This window comes from Chelmon rostratus, chromosome 3, assembly GCF_017976325.1.
Source record: "Chelmon rostratus isolate fCheRos1 chromosome 3, fCheRos1.pri, whole genome shotgun sequence".
Lineage (NCBI taxonomy): Eukaryota > Metazoa > Chordata > Actinopteri > Chaetodontiformes > Chaetodontidae > Chelmon > Chelmon rostratus.
Window position 1 is genome coordinate 315,903 of NC_055660.1, and position 21,598 is coordinate 337,500.

A 21,598-nucleotide genomic window follows, 5' to 3' on the forward strand; every position below is an offset into this window, starting at 1 on the left:
TATTTGTAGTTTAATGTAAAATAATATGATCATCATAATTTATTAGTTTATTATTTGTTTTTTCTGTAAAATCAAACTGTAACTCTGTGTAGAAAATTCAGTGTTAAAGTACAGGGTCCACTGCTCAGGGCCCGGGGCTCAGGGTCCGCTGCTCAGGGTCCGCTGCTCAGGGTCCGCTGCTCCTGGCCCGGGGCTCAGGGTCCGCTGCTCAGGGTCTGCTGCTCAGGGCCCGGGGCTCAGGGCCCGGGGCTCAGGGTCCGCTGCTCAGGGTCCACTGCTCAAGGCAGACCTTAGGGCAGTCCTCCTGTCGGTAAGCTCATGTTATTGTTTAACATGAGCTTCCCGACAGGAGGACTCGCAGTTTGACCAGTAGGTGGCAGTAAATATCCCACTGCCTAACCGTCACATTCTACAAAGAAGAAGGCTCAGAGAGCGCATGCGCAAAATAACAACTTGTGGTACCAGCGAGGGTCACGATGATCCAGGTTCAGCCCGTTTCTCTGGGAGTCTGATCGGAGTCTGTGATCCAGATGTTCAGACTGTTTCTCCGGAGGCTCCGGCCGATCAGCGGGCCGCCGGGCCGCCTCCATGGCCGCTCAGCTCGCTCCCTCAGCAGCTCTCCTCCGGAGATGCCCGCTGACCGGGTCCGTAGCACCTTCCTGGACTTCTTCCGGCAGAAACACGGACACCTGCTGGTCCCGTCCTCTCCGGTCCGGCCCAGAGGAGACCCCAGCCTGCTGTTCGTCAACGCCGGCATGAACCAGGTCAGTTAAAACCGGTCTGGTCTGTCCCGCTCCAACACATATAAAAGACATTAGCATTGTTAGCTAGCGATTTAAAAATGGGAGCACAGCGTGAAGCTGGTCTTGAGTCTGGACTCAGCTGGTCTTGAGTCTGGACTCAGCTGGTCTGAATGAAGTGGACTGGACCTCAGCGGTGCCTCTGCAGCCTCCTCAGTGTTCACACTGAACGGGTTCAGACTCCGCCTTATGTGGATCCACCTGATTGATCTGAGCTCCAGTTTGGTTGCTTATATTCTCATTGATCAGCAGCTCAGAGCTTCTTCGTCTCTTTCTGCTGGTCCAGTGTCAGTCTGGTTTAGTTCTTCATGTCCAGAACAACAGTTTGTGAGTGTGTGTGTGTGAGTGAGTGTGTATGTGAGTGTGTGTGTGTGTGTGTGTGTGTGTGTGTGTGTGAGAGAGAGAGAGAGAGAGAGAGAGTGAGAGAGTGAGTGAGAATGTATGTGTGTGCGTGTGTGTGTCTCTGTGTGTGTGTGTGCATGTGCGTGCGTGCGTGAGTGTGTGTGTGTGAGTGAGTGAGTGTGTATGTGAGAGTGTGTGTGTGTGTGTGTGTGTCTCTGTGTGTGTGTGTGCATGTGCGTGTGTGTGTGTGTGTGTGTGTCTCTGTGTGTGTGTGAGTGTGTGTGTCTGTGTGCATGTCTGTGTGTGTGTGTCAGTGTTAAAATAGCTGTAACGCAGCGTGGCGCCGGTCTGTTTTAATGATGTTTGAACTGGATCCTTTGAGTTTTCTTGTTCAGCTGAATATTAAAAAGAGAATCGAGCTGTGACACAGTTTGTTTCCAGGAAGCTGTACCTGTCAGCCTCCAGAGTTTAATGACTGGACTCTGGACTCCGGTTTCAGTTTAAGCCGATCTTTCTGGGGACCGTGGACCCTCGCAGCGAGATGTCTTCGTACCGCCGTGTGGTCAACAGTCAGAAATGCGTACGAGCCGGCGGCAAACACAACGACCTGGAGGACGTGGGCCGAGACGTGTACCACCACACCTTCTTCGAGATGCTGGGAAGCTGGTCGTTTGGAGACTACTTCAAGGTGAGGAGGAGGGAGAAAACCACTTCCTGTTTACTCTGTTCAACGTCGCAATCCTGGACTTTTGTCTGTTTGCGCAGGAGGAGGCGTGCTGCATGGCGTGGAGCCTCCTCACGGAGCATTATGGGATACCTGCAGACAGACTGTACGTGTCTTATTTTGCTGGAGACGCTGCCTCAGGTTTACCAGCTGATGAAGAGACTCGGCAGATCTGGTTAGACATTGGGTAGGTCCCCGTTCAGCTGGTCTGGAGTTCTGATCTCTTGACTGGATTTAGACCTCTTCCAGTTTCATACAACCCTGATCCAACAAAGTCTGGACTCTGTAAAATATCAATCAAACCAGAGTCAGTCAATCCTGAAGTGTTCCTGAGTCCAGGTATTAATCTCTTTATCCAATCACGTCGCTCCATCCTCGCTGTGAACCACTGAGCCTGTCAATCATGATACTCTCACCTGTCACCAATCAGCCTGTTTACCTGTGGAATGATCCAAACAGGTGTTTTTGGAGCGTTCCACATCTTTCCCAGTCTTTAGTTGCTGCATCAGATCCAGAATCAGCAGATGTTTACAGAAATCACTGAAGCTGATGAGCTCAGATAGTAAATATATTGACTTTGTGCTGTTTTCAGGTGAGTTTCTGTCAGAGAGGATCAGCAGGTGATCACATGCTGTTTGAGTTTTCGTTGTTCATGTGACTTTTGGTAGCTGACGGTCAGTCTCCTCTCAGGGTTCCTCCTGGTCGCCTCCTTCCATTCGGCCTAAAAGAGAATTTCTGGGAAATGGGAGACTCGGGTCCCTGTGGCCCCTGTACTGAGATCCACTACGACCACGTCGGAGGACGAGATGCCACAACACTTGTTAATGCTGACAGTCCTGACGTGGTGGAGATCTGGAACCTGGTCTTCATGCAGTACCACAGGTTCATACACTCACCTGGACCAGTGAAAAACAGTTCAGAACAAAGTGAACTACTAGCATTGAGCCAGTCTGCTCGTTTAACTGCTCAGCCCCCAGTATGATGGTCTGTGTGTGTGTGTTCTGTCAGAGAGATGGACCATAGTCTGCGGCTACTACCCCAGTTCAGCGTGGATACTGGGATGGGACTTGAGAGACTGGTCAGTGTCCTGCAGGGTAAAAGATCAAACTACGACACTGATCTGTTCACCCCACTGCTCCATGCCATCCACCAGGTACGCAACACAAAACACCCCAACACCTTAATGCCAGTGACACCAGCGACACCAGTGACACATCAGCACCAGTGACTCCAGTGACTCCAGTGACTCCAGTGACACATCAGCACCATGACTCCAGTGACTCCAGTGACACCAGTGACACATCAGCACCATGACACCAGTGACTCCAGTGACTCCAGTGACTCCAGTGACTCCAGTGACTCCAGTGACTCCAATGACTCCAATGACTCCAATGACACCAGTGACACCAGTGACACATCAGCACCAGTGACTCCAGTGACTCCAATGACTCCAGTGACTCCAATGACACCAATGACACCAGTGACTCCAGTGACTCCAGTGACACATCAGCACCGTGACTCCAGTGACTCCAATGACACCAGTGACTCCAGTGACACCAGTGACACATCAGCACCATGACTCCAGTGACTCCAATGACTCCAATGACACCAGTGACTCCAGTGACTCCAATGACTCCAATGACACCAGTGACTCCAGTGACTCCAGTGACACATCAGCACCGTGACTCCAGTGACTCCAGTGACACCAGTGACACCAGTGACACATCAGCACCGTGACTCCGGTGACACCAATGACACCAGTGACTCCAGTGACTCCAGTGACACCAGTGACACATCAGCACCATGACTCCAGTGACTCCAGTGACTCCAATGACTCCAATGACACCAGTGACTCCAGTGACTCCAGTGACACATCAGCACCGTGACACCAGTGACACCAGTGACTCCAGTGACACATCAGCACCGTGACTCCAGTGACTCCAGTGACACATCAGCACAGTGACTCCAGTGACACCAGTGACTCCAGTGACACATCAGCACCATGACTCCAGTGACACATCAGCACCGTGACTCCAGTGACACATCAGCACAGTGACTCCAGTGACTCCAGTGACTCCAGTGACGCCAGTGACTCCAGTGACACATCAGCACCGTGACTCCGGTGACACCAGTGACTCCAGTGACTCCAGTGACACATCAGCACCATGACACCAGTGACTCCAGTGACACATCAGCACAGTGACTCCAGTGACACCAGTGACTCCAGTGACACATCAGCACCATGACACCAGTGACTCCAGTGACACATCAGCACAGTGACTCCAGTGACACCAGTGACTCCAGTGACACATCAGCACCATGACACCAGTGACTCCAGTGACTCCAGTGACACATCAGCACCGTGACTCCAGTGACTCCAGTGACACCAGTGACACATCAGCACCATGACTCCAATGACACCAGTGACTCCAGTGACTGCAGTGACACATCAGCACCGTGACACCAGTGACTCCAGTGACATCAGCACCGTGACACCAGTGACTCCAGTGACACCAGTGACACATCAGCACCATGACTCCAGTGACACCAGTGACTCCAGTGACTCCAGTGACACATCAGCACCGTGACACCAGTGACACCAGTGACACATCAGCACCATGACTCCAGTGACTCCAATGACACCAGTGACTCCAGTGACTCCAGTGACACATCAGCACCGTGACTCCGGTGACACCAGTGACTCCAGTGACTCCAGTGACACATCAGCACAGTGACTCCAGTGACACCAGTGACTCCAGTGACACATCAGCACCATGACACCAGTGACTCCAGTGACACATCAGCATAGTGACTCCAGTGACTCCAGTGACGCCAGTGACGCCAGTGACGCCAGTGACGCCAGTGACTCCAGTGACTCCAGTGACACATCAGCACGGTGACTTCGGTGACTTCGGTGACTCCAGTGACTCCAGTGACTCCAGTGACACATCAGCACCATGACACCAGTGACTCCAGTGACACATCAGCACAGTGACTCCAGTGACACCAGTGACTCCAGTGACACATCAGCACCATGACACCAGTGACTCCAGTGACTCCAGTGACACATCAGCACCGTGACTCCAGTGACTCCAGTGACACCAGTGACACATCAGCACCATGACTCCAATGACACCAGTGACTCCAGTGACTGCAGTGACACATCAGCACCGTGACACCAGTGACTCCAGTGACATCAGCACCGTGACACCAGTGACTCCAGTGACACCAGTGACACATCAGCACCATGACTCCAGTGACACCAGTGACTCCAGTGACTCCAGTGACACATCAGCACCGTGACACCAGTGACACCAGTGACACATCAGCACCATGACTCCAGTGACTCCAATGACACCAGTGACTCCAGTGACTCCAGTGACACATCAGCACCGTGACTCCGGTGACACCAGTGACTCCAGTGACACATCAGCACAGTGACTCCAGTGACACCAGTGACTCCAGTGACTCCAGTGACACATCAGCACCGTGACACCAGTGACACCAGTGACACATCAGCACCATGACTCCAGTGACTCCAATGACACCAGTGACACCAGTGACTCCAGTGACACATCAGCACCAGCTTCGGTGACTCCAGTGACTCCAGTGACTCCAGTGACTCCAGTGACTCCAGTGACTCCAGTGACACATCAGCACCATGACACCAGTGACTCCAGTGACACATCAGCACAGTGACTCCAGTGACACCAGTGACTCCAGTGACACATCAGCACCATGACACCAGTGACTCCAGTGACACATCAGCACAGTGACTCCAGTGACACCAGTGACTCCAGTGACACATCAGCACCATGACACCAGTGACTCCAGTGACACATCAGCACCGTGACTCCAGTGACTCCAGTGACTCCAGTGACTCCAGTGACACCAGTGACACCAGTGACACATCAGCACCGTGACACCAGTGACTCCAATGACTCCAATGACACCAGTGACACTTCAGCACTGTGACTCCAGTGACACATCAGCACCATGACACCCAGTACACTGTGACAGCTGCACATTAGACAGCAGTGTGTTGTTGTCTATTTATGTTGCCAGGTGTAGTAAGGTTTGATTGACAGCTTCCTGTTGCCATGGCGGTGTGTGTGCCCTCAGAGGTCGAGGGCGAGGTCTTACAGCGGCAGGACGGGGGCGGCGGACGAGGGGAAGGTGGATATGGCGTACCGGGTGGTGGTGGACCACATCCGCACTTTATCGGTCTGCATCACCGACGGAGTTCATCCGGGCATGTCAGGAGCAGAGTGAGTCATCAACCAATCGGCTGTCAGAACACACAGGATAGTCAGTCAGCTGTCGCAGGTCCAGGTAAACGGCTGATGCTCAGTTGGTGAGCGTATGAAGAAGTTCATGTTGTTGTTTTTTTGTTTCGTATCAGGCTGGTGTTGAGGAGGATTTTGCGGCGGGCCGTTCGGTTCTGTGTCGAGGTCCTTCAGGCTCCTCAGGGGGCGCTGGCCAGCCTGGTTCCTACTGTCGCCCACATACTGGTAACAGACATTTTCCCCTAATCCTCCTGAGCAGCTCCCAATCACAAAGGGACCAGAATAACTAAACTCTGGAAAACAGAAAACATGTTTCTGTGTTTGAGGTTTTGCTTTGCTGCTGTAACCAGTAAGTGACCTGGATATTAGACACTGATTGATTGATTGATTGATTGATTGATTGATTGGTGGCCTGTGTTGGCAGGGCGACGCCTATCCGGAGCTCCACAGGGAGGCAGACCGGGTGAGTCTGTACAGTTTTCTTACGCTCAGCTTTTAGAACTGATGAAGAAGTGTGAGACAGGAAAGTTGTGAAGTAAAAAGATAATCGGATAATCAATAACTCATGGCTGTTCATTTAAAATACGGGTAAACACACGCCTACGCAGTTCAGCCAGTAAGGCCTGATGGTCGCCGCTGGGCTCTTTTGGCAGTCACATGATCACTCTGAAAGAAGTCACATGACTACTATAAGCAGATAAAGTCACATGACGGCAGTATTCAGCAGGAAATCACAAGTCGTTAATAAAAGCTACAAACACATTAACAGAAGCAATAAATATACACAGCATGTTAATATTCAGTAACCAGTTCTGAATAAAGGGAGAGAAACCAGAGTCCCCGTTCAGACCTGAGCCTTTCTATCTATCTCCTCCCCTCTTTGAGTCGTCTGTACGCTCTGTGTGTACTGCCATAGTTGGTGTGTGGGGCCGTGGGGTGTCGGGGGTCACCGGTTCTTACAGCATCACTATGTTCGCCCAGTCCTGCTGGCACTTTCTCCCAGTACAAAAACATCATACCAGTTATACCAACTGATGAATTACTTCAAACCCCCTGATGTTTCAGCAGTGCAGGAGATTAGATAGACATCTGACGTACAATACAATATGGACGTATGTAATCTCCATTATGGTCTGTGAAGTGAAGGAGAACTCCAGGCTGAGCCTCAAACTACTGTTAGTGCTGTTTAAATCTGATGGAACTGCTGAAGTTGTCTCCTATCCAGACCATAATAGAAGAATGTCCCATCTCTGTGTGCATTTTTATTTGAAATGCCACTTTAACTTCTGTCAGTGTTTGAGCTTCAGGTGCAGCTTTGCTTCAGTCTCCTCAGCTTCAGCTGGTGTGTCAGAGACCAGCTGCTGAACATTTAGCATTTAGCAGCTAAAGAGCTGGAGGAGACCAAACACGGAGCTAAAAGAGAGACAAAACTGGACTCATTCATCAGCTGATTCAAGTCTTGGACATAAATAAATGCTGGTCTTAAATCACATTTTGAAAGGACTCTTAAATACGCTCGGTTCTTGAAATTCAGAAGCAAAGTCCCGCTGCCTTTGATTAACGTCTTCGGGATAGATTCAGATAACAAGAAGGTGTCATCGGCAGGTGTTGATTGACAGCGGGCGTTCTTTCAGATCATGGACGTCATCAACGAGAACGAGGCCCACTTCCTGTCGTCTCTGCAGCAGGGCAGCAGGCTGATCCGCCGGAACCTCGACAGAAAGGACTACAAACATGGAGTCTTCCCCGGTCAGTTCCTCCCCGAGCTACAGCAGCTCCCAGCATCCCCCTGGCCGGGCTGCAGGCGGAGCCAGCTCGCCACTTTACTGAGCATGTCTGAAGCTTTCAGCCACTTCTCACGATCTTCCTCAGCCGTAGAGTCGGTTTAGTTTGATAAGGTGAAATTAGTTAGTTCTTGAATTAATGAGTTTTAGTTTAACGATAACTGACTTTAAGAAACAAGATTTCAATCTGAAAGAGAAACTTTAACTGCTTTCAGTTTTTTAATTTAAGTGTAGTAACATCTTCGCTGTCAGCTGTTCCTGCCACACCAACACGTTTCATGCTCAGCACTATTCAGGCTGTTTCAACCATCATCATCATCTTCCTCATCATCATCATCATCTTCGTTCATTAAAAGAGCTTTAAGAGGGATTTCTGCTTTCTGATCAGTGTTCATATGAATGCTGTTTGAGTACAGTCACCCATCGGCTTCAAAACAGTTGAATTAGACTGTTTTTGGTCGTATCTCTGAGCTAGTTATGCAAGTATTCTTATAGTAGTATAACTATAAGAATACTATAGTATTATAATATTATAGATTGTAATAAAAAGAGTCATCAGAGCTGAACGTTGATGCTTTGCAGCCTGTTTAGACGTTCTCTTTAAATGTGACCTCCATGTGTGTGCACGTATCAGCCTCAGTGGCCTGGTCTCTGCACAGGGACCTGGGCTTCCCTCTGGACCTGGTAGACCTGATGCTGGAGGAGAGAGGAGTCCAGGTGGACCGACAGGAGCTTGACCGACTGATCGCAGAGAACCACAAGGTGAAGCTTCACGCTGATGTCTCCATGTAGAGACGTTAAATCCCACAATGCTCCTGGTTTCTACTGACCATTGGTTGGATTTGTGATGTCAGTTAAAGATGTAAAGATTTATTTGCTGTGTCTTCAAATGTCTAACTGATGATGATACATACACTCAGGGTTTTTACTGTAAGGGCTTTTATTGTGAAGGTTCTGTGAAGCAGGTCAAGTGCCGACAGAGGGCTTTTACTTTGTAAAAGGCTGTGCACTGGTGATGTCACACCTGTATCTCTGTCTCTCTCTCAGGTGATGTCTGATCTGCAGTCAGGTGTTAAGTCTCAGATGATGCTGGACGTCCTCAGCCTGGCAGAGCTGGAGCGTCTCGGTGTTCCTCACACCGACGACAGCCTCAAGTACCAGTACAGATTGGATCAGGACAGATACGGTACAACCTGATTCCTACCTGGACAGGTAACACACCTGTCTCAGTCACACACTCAAGACAGAACAACAGTCACGTCCTTCATAGTAACATGGCCATGCACGGGAGATATTTACCATTTCCAAGCTAAGGGCAGACACAGCAACACGTCTGACTGAAACATGAAGCGCACTGGTGTGTTTACTGGTCTTCATTCACCAGTCTATTCACTGGTGTATTCACTGGTGTATTTACTGGTGTGTTCACTGGTGTGTTCACTGCCACTGGTCTTATTCACTTCAGTCAGAGTTTGGTCACAGCAGCATCTGGTGGATGTTTGAGGAACTACAGCTGAATTCACCTCATATCTGACTCTATCAATAGAAATATGTCTCACCTGTCCAGTTCAGACAGGTAATCTTTGTGGTTTTCCTCAAAGTGTTCCCAGCATGCTGTGCGACAGTCCTGGCTCTGTATGATGGGCAGACACTGGTGTCAGAGGTCACTGAGGGTCACCGCTGTGGTGTCATCCTGGATCGAACCTCCTTCTACTCTGAGCAGGGGGGGCAGTCACATGACCTGGGCTACTTTGCCCGAGGCGGACTGCAGGTGAGCTGCCCGCCCAGAGGAGATATGCAGCATGGGGAGATTCCCTTTTGTGTGTCCAGGTGAGGTCTGAGTCCAGGTGTGTTTCTGTCTCTCAGGATGTCCTGTACCCTGTGGAGGCAGTGATACTGGCGGGAGGATACACAGTCCATCAGGTGACTGCAGCCGGCAGCCTCAAGACTGGAGACAAGGTCCAGCTACACCTAGACCAGGTAAACACCAAACACTGAAACATTTGTGGTTTCATCAGCAGGTGTTCTGAAGCTGGATGTATAGAATCAGCACAGCGATATAAACCAGTGTCATCTGCAAAACGGTGGACCTTACAAGCCCCTGCAGGTGAAGAAATATCATTCATACAAACAGAATTGGTCCAAGTATGGAGACTTGTGGGACACCTTTCGTTACAGGTCAAATGTTTGATGAGTCAGTAAAAAGTGCTGAGCAGTACATATACATATATTACAGTAAATATACACACATGTACTGCATAAAGTGTATCATGTCCTCATTGCAGCTCTGTGAGTGAGATTCAAACAGACGCCATGTTTTTTATCTTTTCAGACAGATTCTTCATGTCTCAAACATTTTCTTGCCCAGATTTTGGATCTTTGAGAATAAAAAAAATGAGTAAAAGGTGGTTTTGTAATGATGCCGTGACTGTTGGCTCTGTCCGATGGTCCGGGGACAGTTCCAGCCTGGACCTCTTTGTTTGGAGCAGATTTGACCAGCAGTGGAACTACACATGTACTGTTTGTTCGGATCAGATCAGCATGAACTCAACTGTGTTTTAATGTGTCTTGATGTTTCTCCTGTCGTCTCTCAGGTCCACAGGTTGTCCTGCATGATGAATCACACGGCGACTCACATCCTGAACTTTGCGCTGAGGGAGGTTTTAGGTCCTTCAGTTCAGCAGAGAGGATCTCACGTGTCAGCTGATCGCCTCCGCTTCGACTTCAGTGTCAAGGTCAAACAACTAATCACTGACTCAGTAACCAAACAGTCACAAAACTCGCTAACCACCGAGTCATCACAAGGGCTGTCAACAGATATTCTAAATTCTGACATATAATCGAGTTGTTAGATGGAAAAAAGCAGCAACAAACTGAAATCTCTCCTGTCATGACGTAACAGGGACCAAACAGAGAATGGCGAGACATCGAGTCCGGACTCTATCATCACTCAGTATCTACTCACCTGTTGTTTTAATGGCTGTTAATCAACCTGAAGATGTAGACAGGAAGTGATGCTCTGAGGATGTTGTGACACCTGTTCCTCTCGGTCACATGATCAGCAGAACACTCATACTGATGTCTGACACTGTTTGATTCGTCCTGGTCAGGGTTCACTCAGCGTCTCTCAGCTGCAGCAGGTAGAGAGGTGTGTCAATGACATCATCTCAGCCAATCAGATCGTCCACAGCCAGGCGCTCCCTCTAGAGACAGCCAGGCGCATCAACGGACTGAGGACGGTGGACGAGGTGAAATCAAACACGTCTGTCTCATTGTCTGTCTGTCTGTCCTCCTGCCTGTCTTCAGGTCTACTGTCTGTCTGCAGGTGTACTGACTGTTTGTCTACAGGTGTCCTAACTGTCTGTCTCCCTGTCTGTCTGCAGGTGTATCCAGACCCCGTTCGAGTGGTGGCGGTTGCAGTGGCGGTTTCTGACCTGTTGGAGGATCGGACAGGCAGACAGACATCTGTGGAGCTCTGCTGCGGAACGTGAGACTGAAACACACCTGTTCACCTGTGTGGTGACTGTCGCTTAGCAACACATTTAACACAAAGACGTCCACCAGTAAAGGTTGAGACCATGTTTCAGCTGAAGGACAGTGTTGACCAGCAGGGGGCAGCTTATCTCAGTGAGAGTTCCTGACTAACTGAGATACAGTTTGTCTGTCAGTGCTGCTGTACAGTGTGCAGGGCTTTCATTCACCTGTACTCACCTGCAGAAAGAAGCAGGTCTTCATAAGTGTTCTCTCTCACACACACACACACACACACATATCTGAAATGGAAATGATTAAAGTACAAGAACCTCACATGTCCTTAAAGGAACAGTTCAGTGTTTGTTACGGGCTTCTCTTACTGAGAGTCATATGCTCTGATTGATGCTAAGCTAAACTAAGCTAACCGGCTGCTGGCTGTAGCTTTATATGTAGTGTGCAGATGTGTGGTATCAATCTGAACTGTTCCTTTAACAGGCAACACTGTTGAATCTGCACATATGAGTGGCGTACTGTTGTGGTTTTGGACTGTTCCCTGAGCAGCATGATGATGACGGCCGTGTGTTTAAACGTGTCTGAACGCTGACTTTCTGTGTTCAGACACCTTCTGCAGACGGGAACCATCAAACACCTGGTGATTGTTTCCGAGAGACAGATGGTGAAAGGAATCAGTCGCATCGTCGCGGTGACGGGACAGGAAGCGATACGGGTCAGTTCCAAACACGACAACTTCAGTCACACGTGTCACATTGATACCAGTTTCACCTCTGTGTGTGCAGTAGCATGGTTGGTCTAGCTTAGCACAAAGACTGGAAGCAGGGGGAAATGTTAGCCTGGCCCATCCTCTGAGCTTCACTGAACCATGTCCTCGCTCGCCCCTGACACTCATCGATTCACTGATCTCACTCATTCAATGAACTCTGCAGATCATTCAGCCAGTAGCGTCACTGCACACATCTTCATCCTTAACATGTAGTTCTGAGCTGTTCTTCATCATCGTTTCATGAAGTGTGACTCTTGTTACCTCTGACGTTCTTGTTGTGGTGCCTTCAGGCTCTGGAGGCGGGTCAGGTGTTGTCTCAGGATGTGGACTCTTTGTCAGCTAGACTCACAGGCTCCGCCCCCCTCAGCATTGACTCCGCCCAGCGTCTTGCCAAGGAGGTCGGAGTCCTCTCTGATGTACGTACACTACCCACGATGCACTGCAGCCCCTGAGATATAAAACGGGTCCTGTGCGGCTGCTGTTTGACCCTCTGCTGTGTCTGTCAGGCTGTGGATAACACCCCCATCCCTCAGTGGCAGCGCAGAGAGCTGCAGAGTCGACTCAGAGCTCTGCAGAGGAGCAGCAACACCGCCGTCAGGAAACTGGAGACCAGAGAGGTGAACACACACACCTGAGGCACACCTGAGGCACACCTGAGGCACACCTGAGGCACACCTGAGGCACACCTGAGGCACACCTGAGGCACACCTGAGGCACTAGCGACTCAGACTAAACTCTGATGGAAATAAACTCAGTTCCTGTTAGACCTCAGTTCAGTGTTTGATGTGATCGATCATGATATCTTAATCAATGGTCTTGAACAGTTGGTCGGTCTTTCTGACTGTTTCAAACACACATCAGCAGGAGAAAGCTCTGGAACTCAGGAAGCAGCTCACTGACTGTTTGTTTCTCTTCACTTCAGCCTCGAACCAGCTCTGACCTCCTGATACAGACCTGAAACTGATGACTTCTTTTTAAATGTTAAATGTATAAAATCCTCATGTCGGATATAAAAGCAGGCAGACAGACCCACGGGCTGTAGTCCTGGTTCGTCCGCCATGTTTTCTGTGTTGCTGCTTTGACTGCGTTTTCCCATCATGCTTTGCACAGGCTGCAGTGAGAGCTCAGACTCTGCAGGAGAGGAACGGCACGAAGGATCTGCTGGTGGACTCGGTGGAGACGGACTCTCTGTCGGTAAGACCGGCACCTCCCTCAGACAGGTCAAAACAGAGTGACTACATTTCCCATGATGCACTTCATTAGAGCCACATCTTTCTAACTCCACATGTCCAACACGGACTCTATGACAAACGTGTGGTCTGATGACATCACTATGACATCATCAGACGAGCACACCTGTGTTCACACCTTTCCTGCTGTTTCCTGTCAGATTTTGATGAAGACCGTGAATCAGCTGAGTGCTGCAGCTCCTCAGAGTCATGTGATGCTGCTCGCTCACCAGAGGCATTCTGGGAAGGTTCTGTGTGCCTGTCAGGTTCCCAAGGTAACAATGACATTGTCAACTGTCAGTGACATCATGGATGGGCGGGGCCTTGACTGAAGCATCTGATTAGCTGTCCTCTCCCTCCTCAGGACTCACCACCCCTACTGGCCTCTGATTGGGCAGTGGCAGTGTGTCATCATCTCGGGGGGAGCGCTGGGGGCTCCGCGCTGGTTGCCATGGGAACAGGAAGCAGCAGTGACATCACTGAGGCTCTGAGGTGGGCGGAGGAATTTGCTCACCTGAAAATACAGCGATGATGTCATCATCACTCTGACATCACAGCGTCTTTTTCTGGTGGCTTTTGGGAGCTGAAGGGGTCAGGTACCTGCGCCCCTGAGGAACTGTTTCCTGTTTGAACAGGAAGTGTGGGACATATGAGACCACATGAGAGAGTGAACCAATGAGATGTCCTTTTGAGGAGAGAGGGGTGTGGCCAGACTGGTGGGCAGGGCTTCCTTACTGTCACTCGCTCTCTCTGTTGGTCTGAAAAGGCTGCAGCTGAACTGAGGTGTTTCTAATATTTTGTCCACCCTATTTATATGAAAATATTAGAAACCCTGTTAAAAACAGAACATTAGATCACGAAGGGAAGATTTTTATTATTTAAACATTTGAAATTCTCAAATGATGCTGCATCCTGGAACATGATAGCAGAGAGGACCATGCTACAGGTACAGGTAATGTAAACCCCGCCCACAGATGCACTCCAGCTCTTTTCATTGGACGATGATAGCGTATTTGTTTTAAAATAAATAAAAACATCACAGCTCAGTCCCTGAGTTATTCTCTTTATTATTAAGTCATTAATTAGCAGTTTTATAATAACGTTTCTCATTAAGGCGTCAGGTGTGATGAGGTGTTTGTTTTAACCCCCCCCCCTCCAGAACACGTGATGATGATGTAGAAACATGGTTACTAACAGGCTGAGAGTTTCTGAAGGTTTGTGAAGAAGAGGAGCTGCTGTGACAGACAGCTGAAGGCTTCACAGGTGATACAACAAACACTCTAACATGTTCTCGTACATGTTCACAGCTCCGTTATTGTTCTAAACCAGTTCTGACTTGTTCATAAACTGATTATACATCATTAAGTGTCAGCTGATCAATGAACGGCGTCAATCAAATCATCGGAATCGTTCAGGTTTGTGTCACACAAACTGACTGATAACATAAAAACCCAACTCCATCCACCACATATAGAATATTTCAGCTCCAGTTGTTACAGTCTGTCCAGCAGCAGTTCTGCTGTTGTCAGGATCCAGATCTGGATCTGGATCTGGATCATCCTGGTTCTTCAGAGCAGAGACACGTTCAGCCACTGCAGGAAAATCACAACAGATCCACGTTAAATCACGACGAGGTGCAGTCCACAAAGTCAGATTAACGGGTTAGTGAGTGAGTGGCTACATCTCCATGGTAACCGATGCTGCACAGCTAACCAGCTAACCAGGGATCCGTTCTACCTGCGGACCTGCCGAGTGGTACGTTAGTGATGTCACAGAGTAGTGATGTCACCGAGCAGTGATGTCAGCGAGCGAAGCCGTGTGATCACAGCAGAACAAACTGAAGCTTCATGTTGTGGTTTTTAGTCACAGGAACCTTCATCGTTCAGTCGTTGATGCAGAAAATCATTTTCCTGTTTGATATTAACACTTTAAATCTGACTCAGCTGATCTTCAGCACACTAAAAGATGAAGGCACAGAAACTAGAGACCGCTTTGGATCCTGGTTTATGTTTGGTCTGTTTTATAACGCTGGTGCTGCAGCTAATAGAGCACCGATCAGAAAACTGGTTAGTGTTGTGGCTGTGTTGGTAGTGGCTCGTTAATGAGCTGTCAAATCGTGTCCCACAGTCATACTGGACCCCAAGAATCCACCTGCTGCCTTCACTCCACGTGTCGGACTTGTAGAGCAGGTGACTGCAAACGAGGAACGACTGAACGTTTGATTTTTCTTCTATTGATCAGGAGAGATTCAGGAGTATCGCTCTCAGTTTTAATTCATTAAATACTCCCGTTGCCACGGACACAGAGAGAATAACTGACTGTCTCAGTGTTGGGCTGCTGCTGCTGATCAGAGACACAGCAGACAGTTTATTCTTTTTAAAGATGGCTGAAAACCAGCTGTTCTGCTGTTGTTCATGTTTCTTTTCTCCTGATTAACTCAAGTTGAATTCAACATGACGACGGAGCAGCTGAACGCCTTCTTCTCCATGTTTGTCTGTCTGTGACGGCGAAGCTTCATACCTCCAGAAAACTGAGCTCAATGTCCCCTGAGTTGTCTTTGTCCAGCGTGTTGAATGTGTCTGTGGAGAGGACACAGTCATCACCATCATCATCATCATCATCGTATCTTCATCATGTCATCACCACCATCATCAAACACACATACTGGACCAATGAAGCCAAAGTCTGACACTGAATCTGACTCTGAGGACTGTGAGGTTAGAGAGGACTGCGGGGTTAGAGAGGACTGTGAGGTTAGAGAGGACTGCGGGGTTAGAGAGGACTGTGAGGTTAGAGAGGACTGGGGGGTTAGAGAGGACTGTGAGGTTAGAGAGGACTGGGGGGTTAGAAAGGACTGGGGGGTCAGAGAGGACTGTGAGGTTAGAGAGGACTGCGGGGTTAGAGAGGACTGGGGGGAGAGGGTTAGGGTTATACAGATGTATATAATGTGATATATATACTTCATATAACTAAAGTGTGAGGTGTATAAAGGACTGTGGTTTCCAGGAATGTGAGCTTTGTGAGGACTCACTGAACATGGTCTCCAGGCGAACCAGGCAGCCCACAAAGTTGTCAAAGTCGACGGTGAGATCTGATTCGCTGTAACGTGCCACCAGGACCTGATGGAGTGGGCTGTTCAGACTGAAACCTGAAACACAGCAGAGGTCAGAGGTCACCTGATGTTACCTGAGTCAAATCTACCTGAAGATCAGTGAGACTATTTGAAGCAAAGTGCTTATTTAGGTACTGAGCTGAAACGTATTTAAACTGTATCCATGTATCCATCTAGTAGTACTTCAGCGTACCTAAAATAAGAACAGTAATTATACTAGAATTCAGATTTAAACTGTAAGTACATGACTGAAGGAAACAATTAATGATGAATTATATCATGAATGTTTGTTACACATTTAAAAAACATCTTTTCAACACAGTACTACAGTGGTATTTGAGTACACTTCAACTACTTCTACCAATAATAAACATATGAAAAGTGTCTGAAACATTTGCAGCATTTGAAATATTTATTAATGTTTGTCCAAAACTTCTTTGGTAATATAATTAAAACAAACATAAAAATATGTATTTGTCAGGTTAAAGTTGTACTAATGATGTATTAAAAACATAATCAGTATATAAAACAAATCTGAAGTACATAAACTATGAAAATATAACTGGTTTTATAAGATTCAGTGAAATTTAAATGATTGTAATATTTTCGTTGAACATTAAACACTTAAAACAACAGAAGCTAAAAAACAAAAGCACATGGATGAAAAGCTGGAATGATAAAAAGAAAAATACTTCTTTATTTTTTTATTTCATTCAAACATCTGAGCCAAAAGCTACAGTCAAAAACATAAAATACAAAAAGAGACGCTGATATTACAAACAGCATGAAGTTAAAACAATTAATCATCCGAGACGTGTGTGTGTGTGTGTGTGTGTGTGTGTGTCTGTCAGTCTGTCTGTCTGTCTGTGTGTGTTACCAGCTTCCTCCACAGCCGTCCTCATCTCTGTGGAGCTCATCGTCCCTGAATTATCCACGTCCTTCTCACGGTAAATATTCTGTCACACAGCAGAGACAGGTCACATGACAGGAGGACACGTAACGACAGGTCACATGACAGGAGGACACGTAACGACAGGTCACGTGACAACAGGACACGTAACGACAGGTCACATAACAGGAGGACACGTAACGACAGGTCACATGACAACAGGACACGTAACGACAGGCCACATGACAACAGGACACGTAACGACAGGTCACATGACAACAGGACACGTAACGACAGGCCACATGACAACAGGACACGTAACGACAGGCCACATGACAACAGGACACGTAACGACAGGTCACATGACAGGAGGACACACAACGACAGGTCCATGACAACAGGACACGTAACGACAGGCCACATGACAACAGGACACGTATCGACAGGTCCATGACAACAGGACACATAACGACAGGTCCATGACAACAGGACACATAACGGCAGGTCACGTGACAACAGGACACATAACGACAGGTCACATGACAGGAGGACACACAACGACAGGTCCATGACAACAGGACACGTAACGACAGGTCCATGACAGGAGGACACGTAACGACAGGCCACATGACAACAGGACACGTAACGACAGGTCCATGACAACAGGACACGTAACGACAGGTCACATGACAACAGGACACGTAACGACAGGTCACATGACAACAGGACACGTAACGACAGGTCCATGACAACAGGACACGTAACGACAGGTCACATGTCAACCTCAAACATAAGCAGATTTTATTTCAAATGAGATCTGCAGGATGTCCAGTGTGCAGATCTGGTCCTCGGCGTCCTGGAGCTGTTGATGATGATGTTCTGGATCTGAGACTCACCAGGTAGTTCTCGATTTTGGTCCACAGCACCTTGAACTCCACCAGACCCAGTTTGCCGCTGCCGTCTTTCTGCAGCTGAAGTTCAGGAACTGCTCACTGATGGACTGGACCTGTGGTGTATTTTACCCAGCAGCCTTGTGACACGATTCATTTTCTCTAAACTCTGTTCTGGTCCCATACTCTGACACATCGACACGGTTTATCACACATGACTCGTTCGCCCTCTGATGTGAGACCTCTGTGTACTGAGCTGTTTCCTGTGGCGGAAGGATACGTCCAGCAGGTTGACCATGTTGCGACATGTTGTGATGCTGAAGCCGCTGGTCTGGATGTCGGATCCTGTCAGAGACCAACGGTCACTACAGAGCTTACAGGTGAACTGAACTCAATTAGCGTCTGAAGATCATGTGATTCTTACGTTTGGTCACCACTTTGTTGAGGATCCTCTGCAGCTCGAAGGCAGAGATCTCAGAGTCCTGCAGCACAGACAGATTCAGGTTCCCATCAGACAGATGATAAGAAAATAAACAGTGAGTAACGAGTCATTAACATTATCAGCAGCTGCAGCTCACCCCTCCCGCCAGCTGAGCGAACAGACCTCTGAACCGATCGTCCACATCGTCCTCGTCCATCTCGATCTGAAACAGGAAGTCAACCCTCCACAAATTTACTGATGGACAAATGTGATGTGTGCAGCTGTCAGTCATTATCGACTATCAGTCAGTTATTTTTCTCATCTGAACTTCAGTCAAACAAGGGAACAGAATAATTTCTGATGATACCAGAAACTCAGCGCTGAGTCCAAAATGCCTTTTTAAAGATTGAAATCCTTTTTCTTTGAACACAAAACTTATCAAACGTATCTGAGTTTAATGTCCAACAAATCCTGCCCACACCAGGAAGTGTTACAGTGAAGTAATCTCAGTGAAATATTCGTTTCTACAGTCGATGATGTTGTGATGACTCACAGGGTTAGCTGGACAGCTAACAGGCTAGCTGGATGGGTACATGCTAACTCTGAGCCTCTTTCTGTTTCTGTTCTGACATTTTGGTGGTTAAGAAGTTACTGAAGAGAGAAAATGAAGCTCTGTCAGTTAGCAGACGGGTTAGCTCGGTGGCTAAATGTACTGTACAGTGTATTAAATGCTGTATTAGCATGATGTCCTTTTGTGTTGTGGCGCGGTTTATACTGAACTGGATGGTGGCAGAACGCTAATAAGCTACAACAGCTTCTGTCAGGATGGTTTGTTATTGGTCGACGGAGAGAATCCACCTGTCCACCACCACAGCTGAACCTCACAGCGAATCCTGATCAGGATGAATGAATTAATGACAGACGAGGCTAAAGGTGAATTCAGAAAATGAAGGTGAAGTCAAAGACGTCCGTCTGTTCAGGTCGCTCGGTCCTCTCACCTGCTCCACTCTGGACTCGATGGGGTCGTCCAGTTCTCTGCAGGAACGAACACAATCAGCCAAATCTCTCACAGGATGCTCATTTATTAGCTAATTATTCAAATTCATTATTAAAACACAGTGTCCAGTTATTTTAAATCTAAATATGCAGATTTTCACATCACAGAAAACTGTCACTCACATCTGATCGACACTGTGTGAGGGATCAGACTCTGAAGAGACTGAACCAGGTCTGAAGCATCAGAACCATTAAAAAGCTGTTCTAATTCTAACTACAGCAGCTGCAGTTCCTCTAACGTACACTAGATGCTGCTGTGATCACACCTGTACTGTATTGAAGTGAATGTGAAACCCTGCTTCTTCCCTCTACATATACAAAGTCCTGACTGAGCCCCCTCGGTCAGGACAGCAGATCTGGACTCTACAGCCGGAGAACTTTGAACTAAACTCACTGAAACTCGGCCTGTTTCTCAGAGAAGACCCGGACGCAGAAGTCTCCGTTCTTCTGCGGTTCGAAGGTGGACGGGACGATCAGATACTCTCCGGGCGGCAGACTGAAGCGGCTGCAGACTTCCCGCAGGTTGATAAAGGTTTCGGAACGAGCGGCAGAGGCGTGACGCAGGAAGAAGTTCCTGTTCAGGTGGACGTTCCTTTGACCGCGGAACTGAGACGAGAGGTGAAATCAGACTGAATGTGTCGCAGCTAAAAAAAATAAACACTGAGCAGCAGGACGTGAGCAGGTCAACGGGATCTTCTTCATACCTCATCAGGAACCTGAAACACAAGAAAGAAGATTCAGACAAGACTCGAGCAAACCTTTACGCTCTCAGAGGTTCGACTAACTCGTGTGAAATCCAGAAGACACAAAGGTCACTTCTTTTTGAGTCCGAGCCTGTGTTGGGTTTGTACCCGCTGCCTCCCTCTGGTGTCTCTGCTGTTGTTGATGTCTTCAGAAGCTGTGATCCTAAACGAATCATTCTCACCTCGTATATGGCGAATCCCACTGTGTGCATGTCCTCTCCCATCTTCCTCATGCGTCTGCGGTTCTTCTGGATCAGACCGACCACGAGGCTGCAGCCGGTCTCTCCATCGTCCGGATCATCATCCTCCTCATCCAGCTTGATCACAAACTGAGGGTTCGTCCAAAACGAGTCTGCGGTTTGACAACAACAGACCAGAACCTTTACAGTTGAGAAAGACTCGGAGGGGACGTGATGGCCGTCCCACCTGCCGCCAGCCGGCTGCTGATTGGCAGAGAATAACCTGTGCTGACAGTACATGCGGTGTGTCATGCAGGATGAAACAAACCATTGGACCTGCTCTGTATCTGACCGGATCACTCACTGGGATAGTTCCTGCAGCCTCCGGCGGTGGATCCTCTCCTCCAGCTGCCATCGAACTTGGACAGAGCCCACTTAGAGACAGAGTCGTCGCTCAGGGCATCGGGCGTCAGGTTACAGATCTCCAGCCGGGAATAATGTCGCAGGAAGTCAGAGAAAGACATCCTGGAAGACAGAGTGGAGGAGTTCACTTCACACAGTGGACCTGACGATGAAGAGGTAGTTTGGAGAAGAAGAGGTCAAGTTTTACCAGAACTCTCCGTCCTCTGAACGATGACTCAGACGCTCTCTGTCGTCATCACTGATGTAACGCCACTGCATCGAACTGGAAACAGCAGGAAACAGGTCACACACGTTTATAACCAGGACAGATATGATATTACAGTTCCCATAATGCTTTGCAAGATGCAAATGGAAATGCAAATACAGTGAGGCTCAACACCAAAATCAGCCTGATGGTGTGACCTCTGTGGGCGGGGTGATGTGCTTGTGACCACACCCTCCTGTGATGTCACATTGTACTAAGGT

At 48.4% G+C, this 21,598-nt stretch overlaps 2 protein-coding genes across 2 annotated transcripts in view; one reads left to right on the forward strand and one right to left on the reverse strand.

Moving 5' to 3' along the window:
* Positions 1–451: 451 nt before the first annotated feature.
* On the forward strand, positions 452–14,471 carry aars2 (alanyl-tRNA synthetase 2, mitochondrial (putative)). The gene is made up of 22 exons (XM_041934515.1): positions 452–764; positions 1,642–1,830; positions 1,908–2,053; positions 2,557–2,748; positions 2,875–3,019; positions 5,989–6,134; positions 6,269–6,377; positions 6,577–6,615; positions 7,787–7,901; positions 8,571–8,698; positions 8,984–9,122; positions 9,538–9,707; positions 9,803–9,916; positions 10,531–10,671; positions 11,047–11,184; positions 11,320–11,423; positions 12,029–12,137; positions 12,482–12,607; positions 12,698–12,808; positions 13,302–13,385; positions 13,582–13,695; positions 13,785–14,471. The coding sequence occupies exons 1-22, from the start codon at positions 531–533 to the stop codon at positions 13,950–13,952; spliced, it is 2,961 nt and encodes a 986-aa protein (XP_041790449.1). The 5' UTR covers positions 452–530; the 3' UTR covers positions 13,953–14,471.
* The window catches only part of capn2l (calpain 2, (m/II) large subunit, like), a 17,264-nt gene continuing 10,063 nt past the window's right edge, over positions 14,398–21,598 (reverse strand). Inside the window, exons 8-21 of the mRNA XM_041934516.1 lie at positions 21,321–21,395; positions 21,075–21,235; positions 20,714–20,883; positions 20,493–20,504; positions 20,183–20,394; positions 19,731–19,767; positions 18,890–18,955; positions 18,736–18,793; positions 18,592–18,656; positions 18,318–18,386; positions 17,410–17,488; positions 16,452–16,568; positions 15,941–15,999; positions 14,398–15,012 (exon numbers count right to left, since the gene is read on the reverse strand). Coding sequence (XP_041790450.1) covers positions 14,989–15,012; positions 15,941–15,999; positions 16,452–16,568; positions 17,410–17,488; positions 18,318–18,386; positions 18,592–18,656; positions 18,736–18,793; positions 18,890–18,955; positions 19,731–19,767; positions 20,183–20,394; positions 20,493–20,504; positions 20,714–20,883; positions 21,075–21,235; positions 21,321–21,395 — 1,204 coding nt within the window. The 3' untranslated portion in view covers positions 14,398–14,988. The remainder of the gene's footprint in view (positions 15,013–15,940; positions 16,000–16,451; positions 16,569–17,409; positions 17,489–18,317; positions 18,387–18,591; positions 18,657–18,735; positions 18,794–18,889; positions 18,956–19,730; positions 19,768–20,182; positions 20,395–20,492; positions 20,505–20,713; positions 20,884–21,074; positions 21,236–21,320; positions 21,396–21,598) is intronic.

Bases quoted from the DNA above. Each gene is read 5' to 3' on its own strand.
- aars2 (XM_041934515.1), top strand. From the start codon at position 531: ATGTTCAGACTGTTTCTCCGGAGGCTCCGGCCGATCAGCGGGCCGCCG. The intron at 2,054-2,556 runs GTAGGTCCCCGT...GTCTCCTCTCAG, and splicing joins CAGATCTGGTTAGACATTGG to GGTTCCTCCTGGTCGCCTCC. The intron at 6,378-6,576 runs GTAACAGACATT...CTGTGTTGGCAG, and splicing joins CTACTGTCGCCCACATACTG to GGCGACGCCTATCCGGAGCT.